At 38.7% G+C, this 11,570-nt stretch overlaps 1 protein-coding gene across 1 annotated transcript; it reads left to right on the forward strand.

The window, feature by feature from the left end:
• Window positions 1–848: 848 nt before the first annotated feature.
• On the forward strand, window positions 849–11,300 carry LOC5500253 (membrane-associated tyrosine- and threonine-specific cdc2-inhibitory kinase). Its single transcript, XM_048725596.1, has 18 exons — window positions 849–1,205; window positions 1,532–1,584; window positions 2,101–2,145; window positions 2,444–2,526; window positions 2,973–3,059; window positions 4,047–4,085; window positions 4,162–4,237; window positions 4,711–4,833; window positions 5,044–5,135; window positions 5,227–5,333; window positions 6,974–7,077; window positions 7,653–7,694; window positions 7,772–7,862; window positions 8,055–8,129; window positions 8,249–8,351; window positions 8,548–8,649; window positions 9,302–9,437; window positions 9,513–11,300. The coding sequence occupies exons 1-18, from the start codon at window positions 992–994 to the stop codon at window positions 9,534–9,536; spliced, it is 1,596 nt and encodes a 531-aa protein (XP_048581553.1). The 5' UTR covers window positions 849–991; the 3' UTR covers window positions 9,537–11,300.
• The last annotated feature ends 270 nt before the right edge of the window (window positions 11,301–11,570 follow it).

Consider the following 11,570-nt stretch of genomic DNA (forward strand, 5'->3'; position numbering starts at 1 on the left):
ACCATGCTGCATTTAATTTCAAAACCTTTCCAAAATATTTATTTCAAAATATTTCTCTCATGAATGAACTTAAGAAAAAGTAGTTGGTGAGCAAGTACAGATTGCAATTTCAGCTATCCCGCTCCTCCCCCCGCTCTTTTGCTAAAGTTAAATATGGAGGGTACCAGGTGTAACTTTGAGAACTGGGTTGAGTACATCCCTTCTTCCTGGAGACATTTCTTCTGTATTTCAAGGGTTATGATAAAAACTACAACAAACTTAATGTTTTCCACATACTGTAATGATTATAATAAGTACCTGGGGCAAAGATATAACATATTTTCTGTCTGGATGGAGACGGTCAAACTTCCAGAGTGACGCCCTCTTAGATCTTGCGTGACTGCAAGGGCACGAAGTCAAATCTGTAGATTGCTCCTCACAAATGTCATTTTTCGCCGAATCATCGAAAAATTAATTGTAGAATGGAATACAATTAGCTTGGTATAATGATGAGAAGTGCCAGTAAGAGTCTAACGACTTTCTGGTTTTGAGCACATTCCATTCGACTCGAGTCTACCCCGTACCAGTGATTTTAGCACAGACGACCCGTGATGGGATGATGACATGTCTGGTACAAAGTGCACTGTGCTATACTGGGGGGGGGGGGTAATGTTCTAAACTATAACAGTTTAATCCCATATTTAATTCGTGTTTTTTTCTCATCCCTATTAATGTAATATCGATATTTTGGGATTGTTTTTTTTGTTAATGAGTCCAATCTCAAAACGTGTTGAATCGATAGAGATTTGTTGATTTTCAATAATAGCCCCCTCACCCCTCCCCTGTAAAGACAAAAGGTAGCGTTTTTGGCGCCAAATTTCAGTTTGACGGTGTTGCGCCAAAAGCCGCCATCTTGGATGGAACTACGAAGAACGTTCTTCCATAACGTGGGAATTTGGATGGCAATTTTACTAGTTTTCCTCGTCTTCTCTACTTAATGACTCCCTAAAGCATGGATGGCTCATTTAAAAGCCCTCGTCCGCTTCCGAATTTGTTAGACGACGCAGTATTCAGTCATAAGAAAGCGAGGCGAGGAAATAGCGAAGCCGACTGTTTGCCTCCAAGGCCTCCAGTCAAATCTGCTCCTCCCATAAGTCGGCTATTCAAGCATTCGAGGAAGCACAGTGCTGGGGCCCATGAAGTCAGTTTTCATGGCAGTGGCAAAAGTATCCTTTGATAAATATGTGCTTTCCTTGGTTGGTTTTGCCAAAATATCGAAGGTCACGCTTAGTTGTTGTGTGTGTGAAAAAGATATTCTAGACCAGCGAAGAAGAGAATCACATAGAAATGTCAACGAAAGAACACTGTAAAGAATTTACAGGATTTCTTTACAAAGGCAAAACATTACAGCGCTATTAATCTTATTTGCTCCGGTTGTAAACTTTCCCCGTCCTACCATTTGTTGTCTTGTGTTATTTCCGACGGAAATGAATTGTAAGAGTCATTTGTGTGTATATCAATATGTTGTCAACCTTTACTCAGTGAACAACAGAGCTAAAAAGTCCACATTACAATGAACGCCTCGGAAAACTCTACTTTGACCAAGTAAGGAGTATAAATAATTGGGTGAATAATGTTCTACCTTTTGTATCTCCTCAAATAGTAGCGGGAGGGGGGGGGGCATGTGTGAAGTCAGTAAACATTTCAGTAATTTGTCAGTAGTCACTTATGTTATTTGTGTATGTTGAAAACAAAAAAAGGTATTTCACCTATTTCATATAAGGTTGCTTTAGAAAAATAATGTATTGTACTTAGCTCACAGTGCTTTGTGAGTACTGTATAAATGGCTGAATCATGGTCTCCTACAGTTTGGATTTTTTGTGTGTGCTTATTTATTTGTATGTTAGCTACTTTTCATGTTAAATCCTTTGATTGGACAAAACTTTTATTCAAGATAATCTGACTTAAGCAAATTATAATGTTTAATAAATCTTGTGTTGAGTTTTGAATGTTAGCATGCTGGTTTAAGTTATGGCATGTTGTCAGGAGAAGCACACCTCTACTATCTCCCTCATTCTGCATTTGACATTATATAATGAAAATTGCACTGTTTTGTTTTAGTGTTTTGAGGTCATTAGCAAGCTTGGCGCTGGCTCATTTGGAGAGGTAAGGGACAACATCTCAATTATCGATAGATTCCACCTATATCAAATGTGTTAGAAGCCCTACCATTTGACTTCAAGTGGGAACTGGGCATTTTTCAAAAAAATAGCCAACCCCTTCTACATGCAAAAAATATTTATATCCTGTACACCAAAAACCGAAAAACCCTGCTCAACAAAAAGTCTCCCCTCCCTCCATCAAAAGTCAACCCCTTACCTTCCCTATTGATGTTTCGCCTGTGCATTAGTTCTGGATGAAGACAAAGGTGTTGATGTGGTGATGACAACTCTATGCACTTTAGGTTTTTAAGGTGAAAAGTAAAGAGGATGGGAAATTCTATGCTATAAAAAAGTCTTGTGACAGATTTCGTGGAGATGTTGACAGGTACAGTAAATTGATTCAGAGAAAAGGTTCACATCTTTTTCTGCTACATTGCAGCCTTCTCAAAAATATGTTGAAAAGCTGGTCATTATGAGTTTTGAGGCATTTTGGGTGCCAAAGGTTTATTTTTCCTGTCAGTTTTTTGTCAGTAACAAAACAAAAATAATATCATTTCTGTCTGGAGACAGTCAAACCTCCAGAGAAGGCAGCTTGTTGAGCCAGCAGCCGGTGGGTTTTAAGAAGGCTGTCTATGCTGTGTGTTATACAGACAACACAAGCATATACCATCAAACACACCATAGTTATGTAACCAGTCACAGTTCTCTCACATTCCTGGAATATCAATATTATGATATATGACACTAGGGTCAGTTAATAATTCTGAGTGAAACTTCTAAGGAAGTTCTAATGGAATTTTAACAAGCTTTTTATTACAATATGTGTCATAGAAAAAACAAGCTGGAGGAGGTCAACAGACATGAGCAGCTAAAGATGCATCCTAACTGTGTTCACTTTGTCAAAGCCTGGGAGGAAAGGTAATTTTGCCACCGTAGACATGGTTTATGGTTACAATGTATTTGCTGGTCATTAAAACATACAATGAATCAACTTTTTTACCTCCCTAGACATAGTTACCACCCTAGACATGGTTAATGATTACCACCCTCTAGACATGGTTGATGATTACCACCCTAGACATGGTTGATGATTACCACCCTAGACATGGTTGATGATTACCACCCTAGACATGGTTTATGATTACCACCCTAGACATGGTTGATGATTACCACCCTAGACATGGTTAATGATTACCACTCTAAACATGGTTGATGATTACCACCCTAGAAATGGTTGATGATTACCACCCTAGACATGGTTGATGATTACCACCCTAGACATGGTTAATACCACCCTAGACATGGTTGATGATTACCACCCTAGACATGGTTAATACCACCCTAGACATGGTTAATACCACCCTAGACATGGTGAATGCCACCCTAGACATGGTTAATGATTACCACCCTAGATATGGTTGATGATTACAACCCTAGACATGGTTAATGATTACCACCCTAGACATGGTTGATGATTACCACCCTAGACATGGTTAATGATTACCACCCTAGACATGGTTGATGATTACAACCCTAGACATGGTTAATGATTACCACCCTAGACATGGTTAATACCACCCTAGACATGGTTGATGATTACCACCCTAGACATGGTTAATGATTACCACCCTAGACATGGTTGATGATTACCACCCTAGACATGGTTGATGATTACCTCCCTAGACATGGTTGATGATAACCACCCCACACAAGGTTGATGATTACCACCCTAGACATGGTTGATGATTACCACACTAGACATGGCTGAAGATTTTTATGTGGTATAGCTGGTTTGTAGTAGACTGAGTTTGGCTGCAGACTGACACAATCATTTTTTAAAGCTTCATAATATATTGAGTATTAACCTTTAACAGTACAATGAAAATAATGTTTATTGTTTTCCAGGGATCACTTGTATATCCAAACAGAGCTCTGTAGTTCAAGGTACTTTATTTTAAATATTGCTTTGTTGTCATGCCCTATTACAAGGTTTTGATTTGTCATGTCTGAATATTTTTAGCTTGAAAGATTATTTAGAAAAGAATGACTCTGTATCTGAGAGAGAAGTTTGGAATTTTCTTCTGGATCTTACTTTGGTAAGTATAAATTATTTTATCTAAGGGACTCTAGGATCCCTGTGCCATATTACTTGCATCACAAGCGACTCAATGTGTTAGCACATGCGGCTCACCCTAACCTTGATTCCTGGCAAGACATGGGGAAGTACATGTATCTGTTTCTCAGCCCTGAATTTTGTTGAATGTATATACACCTATTTCAATATACATTGGTGAAAATGGCAAATAGTAGTTGTATTACTGCTTGTAGGTATAATTGCCCCTAATTGTGCAATTTATACACATTTTCCTGCTTTTATAAAATATGAGAAGTCCCTTGATATTTTCAGATGGTAGCACTGGCAATTGCCATTTGCACTGACGACATATTTTTGAAATAGGTGTATGGGCTTAATAAAAGCCTGTGTTAATCAGTTCCAACATGGAGAGTGCTTAAAGACTGAGTTTATTTTTTTGGTTATGAGTTATTAAAATGACCTTATTTGATTCAGGGTCTGAAGCATCTTCATGACAGTGGCATGGTTCACATGGATATCAAGCCTGCTAATGTGTTTTTTGGTCACGATGGACTTTGTAAAATTGGAGACTTTGGACTGGTTCTAGAACTCTCAAAGGTAAGAATGAATAATAAATGGCAAACTTTAGCAGGCATCAGCCATTCTAGTTGTTTTCAATAGACTGACTAGCAGGCAGACGGAAAGTCAGAGGGATTCTGTTTTCCTCCTGGTTTAGTCTTCTCATTACTCAAACTGCCATCACTTGTCCTTTAGACCATCACTTCCATGACTTGTTTATCTATGATTTTAAGGAATCCCTATTTGTAGGTGGATACGGCGGATGCCTTAGAGGGAGACCCTATGTACATGGCCCCAGAGTTGATGCAAGGCAGTTTTACAAAGGCTGCTGACATATTCAGGTATGTAAACCATTGATGCGCCCTGCTATTGATAAACATGTTCTTTATCATACAAACATAATTGACAGTGACAGTTTGTTTCTCTCCTCAGCCTGGGAATAACGCTGCTGGAAGCTGCCTGTGATTTAGACTTACCAAAGGGTGGAGATACATGGCATCAACTGCGCAATGGACAGCTTCCACATATTTTCACACAAGGTAGCAACATGCTCTCATTTGAGTGACGCTAGCTTCCTTGCCAACTGAACCACCTGGCTAGAGACAGGAATTCATATTTATGAATAGTTTTGATTTGTGTTTCTCTTGTATGCATCAATCCTTATCAGACAATTGCATAATAAGCCAGTTCAGAGTTTAAGAAAAGACGCGGGGAGACTTGGTCAAATCGATCGAATCGCACCAAATGAACAATTTCGAAGAAGAGTTTGTATGGCGGTCTTGGAGAAAAATCCTTTGTACAAAGCCGTTTTACAAGGTATGGGAAAACCAACCACATTCATGTGTTGCACACTTATTGTTATACCTTTCGACCGCGTTTTGTTGAATACGGCCCAATAAAATTTTTTTACAGGATATATTTACTTCGCTCAGTGAACTAATTTTATCAACTTCCGCTCGCAAAACACCGATGAAAACACGCAACAACAATGAACTTTGGTACCGCAGGTATAAACAAAATTATTTTCGTCGATGGAATTCAAGTAATATTTTTGCTTAACATCTAAGAACAATATTAATTTGAATTTTAGGGCATAAAAATTGAAACAGCACTTCTACCTATGCATTTTATCACAGGCTTACCAACCTCTCAGTCAGTCTCCAGTCAATCCCAGTAACTAGCTTGTATATTTTCACGATTGATCACCTCCTGTAATTGTTCTATAATTGTCTTATATCCTAGCATAAGGGTCACAATAAACTCTCATTGCTTTGTGATGTGTTTTTATTCAGAATAAGCAGCATTTCTAACGTTTGAGCAGCTGAGGGATTCCGCGTTACTATATACCTATAAAAAAAAAGTAAAGGCAGGCTTCAAAGACATGCGATCAGATCAAGCGGCCAGAATTTGGAGTACGAGCATAATCTCGAAAATCAACCACCACAGTGCGGTAGAATATAAATATCTCCATGTCCCCAGTGATTTTCGGCCTCCCAAACAAACTCTTTCTACCAGAAAAGGCTAAGTTTTTACACATATTGGCAACCCAGAGACGATAGAGGAATCCGTGGATGCAACATTCGAATTCAATTTGACAGCATTCTACCGCATGTGGTTGTTGATTTTCGAGATTTTACTCGTACTCCAAATTCTGGCTGCTTGATCTGATCGCATGTCTCCGAAGCCTGCCTTTACTTTTTTTTATAGGTATATAGTAACGCGGAATCCCTCAACTGCTCAAACGCTAGAAATACCGCTTATTCTAAATAAATACACATCACAAAGCAATGAGAGTTTATTGTGACCTTTATTCTAGGATATAAGACAATTATAGGACAATTACAGGAGGTGATCAATCGTAAAAATATTCGAGCTAGTTACTGGGATTGACTGGAGACTGACTGGGAGGTGGGTAAGCCTGTGATTTTATACTCCGATTTGGAGTTCGTCGATAAACTTTTACAGTATTTGAGTGAAGGAATGACTCAGGGTACTCAGAAAATCGCTCCTTAGAAATACCTTTTGTGCCTAATTAATCCCAAATTCTCCAAGACTGCAATGCAAACTCTCTTGTGAAATCCCTCTTTTGGTCCAAAAGAGCCCAGTCCCTTACTGATTTCTTAAACTCTGAACTGGTTTATTGAATTGGTGTTCATTTGCTGTTGTGTTTCTATGATAGGCTTGTCGCCTGAGCTCATTAGGCTGATTGCGTGGATGATGCACCCTATCCCTGAGAGTCGGCCAACTGTAGATGACATTCTAGCCCTCCCTGCTGTACAAGCAGTAAGTACAATCACAGGGTTTAACCTAGAAACAAATGAATAATCACTGCTTGTAGACGACATTCTAGCCCTCCCTGCTGTACAAGCAGTAAGTCCAATCACAGGGCTTAACCTAGAAAAAAATATATAATCACTACTTGTAGACGACTTTCTAGCCATCCCTACTGTACAAGCAGTAAGTCCAATCACAGACTTTAACCTAGAAAAAAAATGAATAATCACTGTCTGCCCTCTCTGTTTTCCATTTGAATAAGTTGTTTGACTTGGCAATGTTCTGGGTTTCACTCTTATGATTTTTATTTGCACTGTAGTAAGAAGCAAGCGGAGAAAAAGTATAATGTTGATGAAAAATGGTGTTTGACGAGAAATCAAGAATTTTATCTTGTGAAGGTCATAGCATTTTTTTAAGCCATCTGGTAGTGGCAAAAATAAATTTTCGAAGCAAATCAACCTCTTGATTGTCGCTGAAATGATGAATTGTGAGGGCATAGATTAAACAACATGGTTGTTTTGTGGAGGAAGGAAAACTGAAAACCCTTCTATTTGTGAGATTCACTGCATTGTATTCACACACAGACATGGAGAAGGCGGCGGTGGATCCATTATTACAGCTTCATGGTAAGCCAGAGTGAAAGTAAAGGTCTCTATCATTATCTGGACAGATACTGAACTTTTTTGCTTGGGTTGTTCTGTAGAATTCGTCATTCTCTTCATTCTGTGATAGTGTTTCTGCATTCTTTTTGTGGATGGCTATGGTTATCTTATGGCCTCTTAAACCTTTCAAAGGTAGGTTGATTTAAGAAGACTTCACATCACTATTTTATTTACTGTACAAATCACACAAAGCACTAATTTCCATCATCATCTAAATCAAGCAACTGAGATACATTTCTTATATTGACCGAGGTTTAAAAAGAAATTCTTTGCAAAGTGTGTTTTTTTTAATTGCATTTTGTCACATGTTGTGTTATTTACCAGATCTGTGGTCACCTAAACCTGATCCTCCTACCCAGGATTCCTCATTTAGTTCTGATAACAGCTTCTCACTGGAAGGTAAAGGTGACATTGACAAGAATCAGCTCATGTTTGAATAAACTTATTTGTGCGTGTAACAACCCAACAACCCAACTGCAAGCTGTCACTCATTCTAAAGTGTACACTTGTCCTGATAGATTCTCACGAAATATCAGACTGCTGGAGCCATACTCCTGAAAAGAACTCATCCTTTGAAAATCTTCTGTCTTCAAAGCCAATTGCCAAGCCTCCTTTTCACAGGTATTAAATAATTATGTTATGTCATTGGGAAGCTTGATGAGGGGAGAACAAATAATGTTCCTGTTTGTTTTTAGTTCTTACTGAAATGGTGTATTTTAAGATGGGTTTTAATCTTGTGAGCTTGAACTTGAATGTGAAAAATAGCAGGTTGTATTTACCTCATGCATCAATTTAATTGTATAATGTTTATTATCAGGACGGGGTACTGCAGCTCTCCTATCAACCACACCCCATGTTCCCGTGTCGTCATATCCAGACTTTCCCCAACACGAGACCCTGACCTCCCCATGAACTCCAGGTAGGTCACATGATAAGGAACACAACTGTTTAATCAGTCTCTTTACCATGTCAAAAAAAAAATCATTAAACAAGGACCGGCAGTATAAAAGGCGTGTGCCTGGTCCAAGTCGTCTTTCTCGCTAGACCTTGTCAAGTACAGAGCTCCATAAGAAGAAGCAATTGAGATATCATCAAGTTCAAAATAATGTCTTAAACATCAACAGTGAAAAAGCAACTAAATTTTCTTATCTCTGATAGATAAGAAAGAGAGATTCGAGCGATTTTGAAGAAAAAAGTTTTCAGGTTCTGTTATTTAAATGCGTGCGCTGTTTTTGAAATTTTATTTTCAATCATAAATTTTATTATTGTTGCCGTAGAAAACAACTCCCAAGAAGCTCGCCATTATTGCCTTGTATATACAGAACATTTAACTTCAAAATAATCAAAGCTTATCTACAGCTCTGCTCTTTCTATATTTAAGGAGCTCTGCACTTGACGTGGTCTAGCCTTTTAAACAGCAGGTCCTTGTCTCCAATTTAAATACAAAAACACAATATCCAGGTTTTGCTACATGCAGAAAGCCTACTCATTTTGGTTAAAAAAATAAAGACCATTCTTTTTTATCCTTTATGTAGAATATGGTGATAGAAGTGTACTGCATTCTTTTCCAGGTTGACCCCTCCCCTTGACACCAGCAGTCCCAGCAGAGAACAGTACACCCCACCCTCTGAAGGGAGGAGGGGGCGTTTGTTTGAAGATGATGGGGTGACCCTGAAGGTTGGAGTGGGGCCTAAAAACCTCATGGATGTAAGTACTCATGACTTGTTGAGTTTCTCTTGTGAAATTCTTGTATTCAATGCGTCTGTTGTATATTTCTGCTAGGTGTTTGAGGATGCAGCAGCCTGATGAAGCTTCTACAAGTTTAGTATTGCATATTTCTTTAGGCTAGAATTGTCTGCGTGAGTTTAGATCCCGTACTATTCTAAGCTAGCATTCTCTGCATGGCGGGGCTGGTTACATGTCTACTTTGATAGATTGCAGGCACGTACCCAGGATTTGTTGAGGGCTGCTCATTATATATAAAAAGAATAGTATTTGATGACATTAATTTTTGGTGGCCCTGGGGGGGGCTGCCTAATGCATAATAGAAGTTATGTATGCTTCTCCCGAAAAATATTTTTTTACCCTTAGGGATCGCAAAGTGGGTGTGTTCAGCAGCAGTTTGAATACTCGGTCTAAGTATCAATTATTTCCTGGTATTTCCCATGTACAATAGGCAAGCTGTTAGTGTATGAATTTGTATTAGGTACATTACCAGCTCAATGCAATTTAGGGGATAGCTACCCTTTAAAAAGGATAGTACTTGGGTCAATCTTACATCCTTGGGCATAACAATCAAGGGATATAGCTGAACACACCCAAAGTGATAGCAGCCCCTTAAAAGAGCCATGAGGAACAGCAATTATGTGAACTTTTACACCAGGACAGAAGTCTTGGTAGCCATTACTTAGAATAAAAGCCCATTTTTAAGTAGGAATCTGTTTAACTCCAAGCAGGGGAAACTTGGGGAGAGGGACTTGTCTGAAACTGAAAAAAAGGCAGACAAATATGATTACTTAGGTTGAATTTGCTGTAGGACCTAATTGTGATCAATGTGTCTAAAACTAAAGATATAAGGAAGTCAAGGTCTTATTGGGTCCTTCTGGGATATTGACAGATAATGTCCAAGGATGAGAAATGGTACGAAAAATGAACAGTTGGCCAAGAAGCGAAGCTTCGAGGGCACTGTGTAATTTTGAGGACCACTTTTCATCCGCAGACATTATCCGCCGATATCACAGTGAGCCAAAGAAGGGGTTTATTTATTTTATATCCCAGTGACTACACTTAAAATGTGACTACCAGCTCAAAACTTGCATTTCAACTGATGGATTTACACCTAGACTGTTTTCTTATCATTCTGCTGAGAGCAGGAATAGAAATTGAAGCAAAAATTTTCGATTTTAAAATCTCTTCTGCATGCGCGCTGACATGCATGGGAATGACGCCACGAGTGTGCGCTGCTCCATATAGTTATATTGATGATAATTCTATAAAAGAAAGCAAACCTTCTTTCTGTGCCTTCAACGCGTTTTGGAAGCCTTGGCGTTTGAGAAGTTATTGAACAGACGAGAAGCAAGTTTTGACTGCACTGTTTGCAGGACAGATATCCGTTTGGCTGAACGTCATGCCTGATATTTGTCCCTTGAAAATGTGCATGTGAGAACCATATTGACCAATAAGCGCGTGAAAATTCATCACTGGGATATAATTCAAAATATTGGTTGTAGATAAGGGTGTATAGAGCTTTTGTGGTAAAAATTCATGTCCAGCTTTCATTACATTGAAACCTGTAAAACTGAACCTCCAAAATATGTGTGGAGTGTTTATTGTCTTCTCACGAATCACAAGCCAGAATTCAGGTGCTGAAATGTTGAACTCGAGGGTTAAACAGTGTTGAAACACTTTCTAGCATTTCCAGTATGCACTTTCCATACATATTTCCACTCTTCGCGATTTGACATGGTCATGCTGTAGCCATTTCAGTTTTGTTTGTGTGAAAAAGAGAATTGTAAATAGGACAAAAACAGAAATACTCAAGGAAGCTAATAAAATATGCTTATTGCTGTTTACTGTTTTGTTGTTGTTTACAACCCCTGTTGTAGGCTGCGTCTCAGCCAAAACTATGTTTTCCATTGTAATAATGTGGAACTTATTTCTGGCTGAGCAGAGTTTGTTAGGCTAAATTCTTCAAATCATGTTATGTGATGCAATTTGAGCTGTTACCCGAGTGTTGTGTAAACAGACTCTGACTGACTATAACATGCCTAACTGTTATGGCATATTTCAGACGGTGCACTGGACTCATTCAGAGCTCTGGTAGGGGCTTGGCAACTTGCG

Source organism: Nematostella vectensis, chromosome 3 (assembly GCF_932526225.1).
Source record: "Nematostella vectensis chromosome 3, jaNemVect1.1, whole genome shotgun sequence".
NCBI classification, from domain to species: Eukaryota; Metazoa; Cnidaria; class Anthozoa; order Actiniaria; family Edwardsiidae; genus Nematostella; species Nematostella vectensis.

Coding starts and splice junctions, on each gene's coding strand:
- LOC5500253 (XM_048725596.1), top strand. CDS start 992: ATGGATGGCTCATTTAAAAGCCCTCGTCCGCTTCCGAATTTGTTAGAC. Junction 4,834..5,043: donor TGGTTCTAGAACTCTCAAAG/GTAAGAATGAAT, acceptor CCCTATTTGTAG/GTGGATACGGCGGATGCCTT. Junction 7,695..7,771: donor TCCATTATTACAGCTTCATG/GTAAGCCAGAGT, acceptor GTTGTTCTGTAG/AATTCGTCATTCTCTTCATT.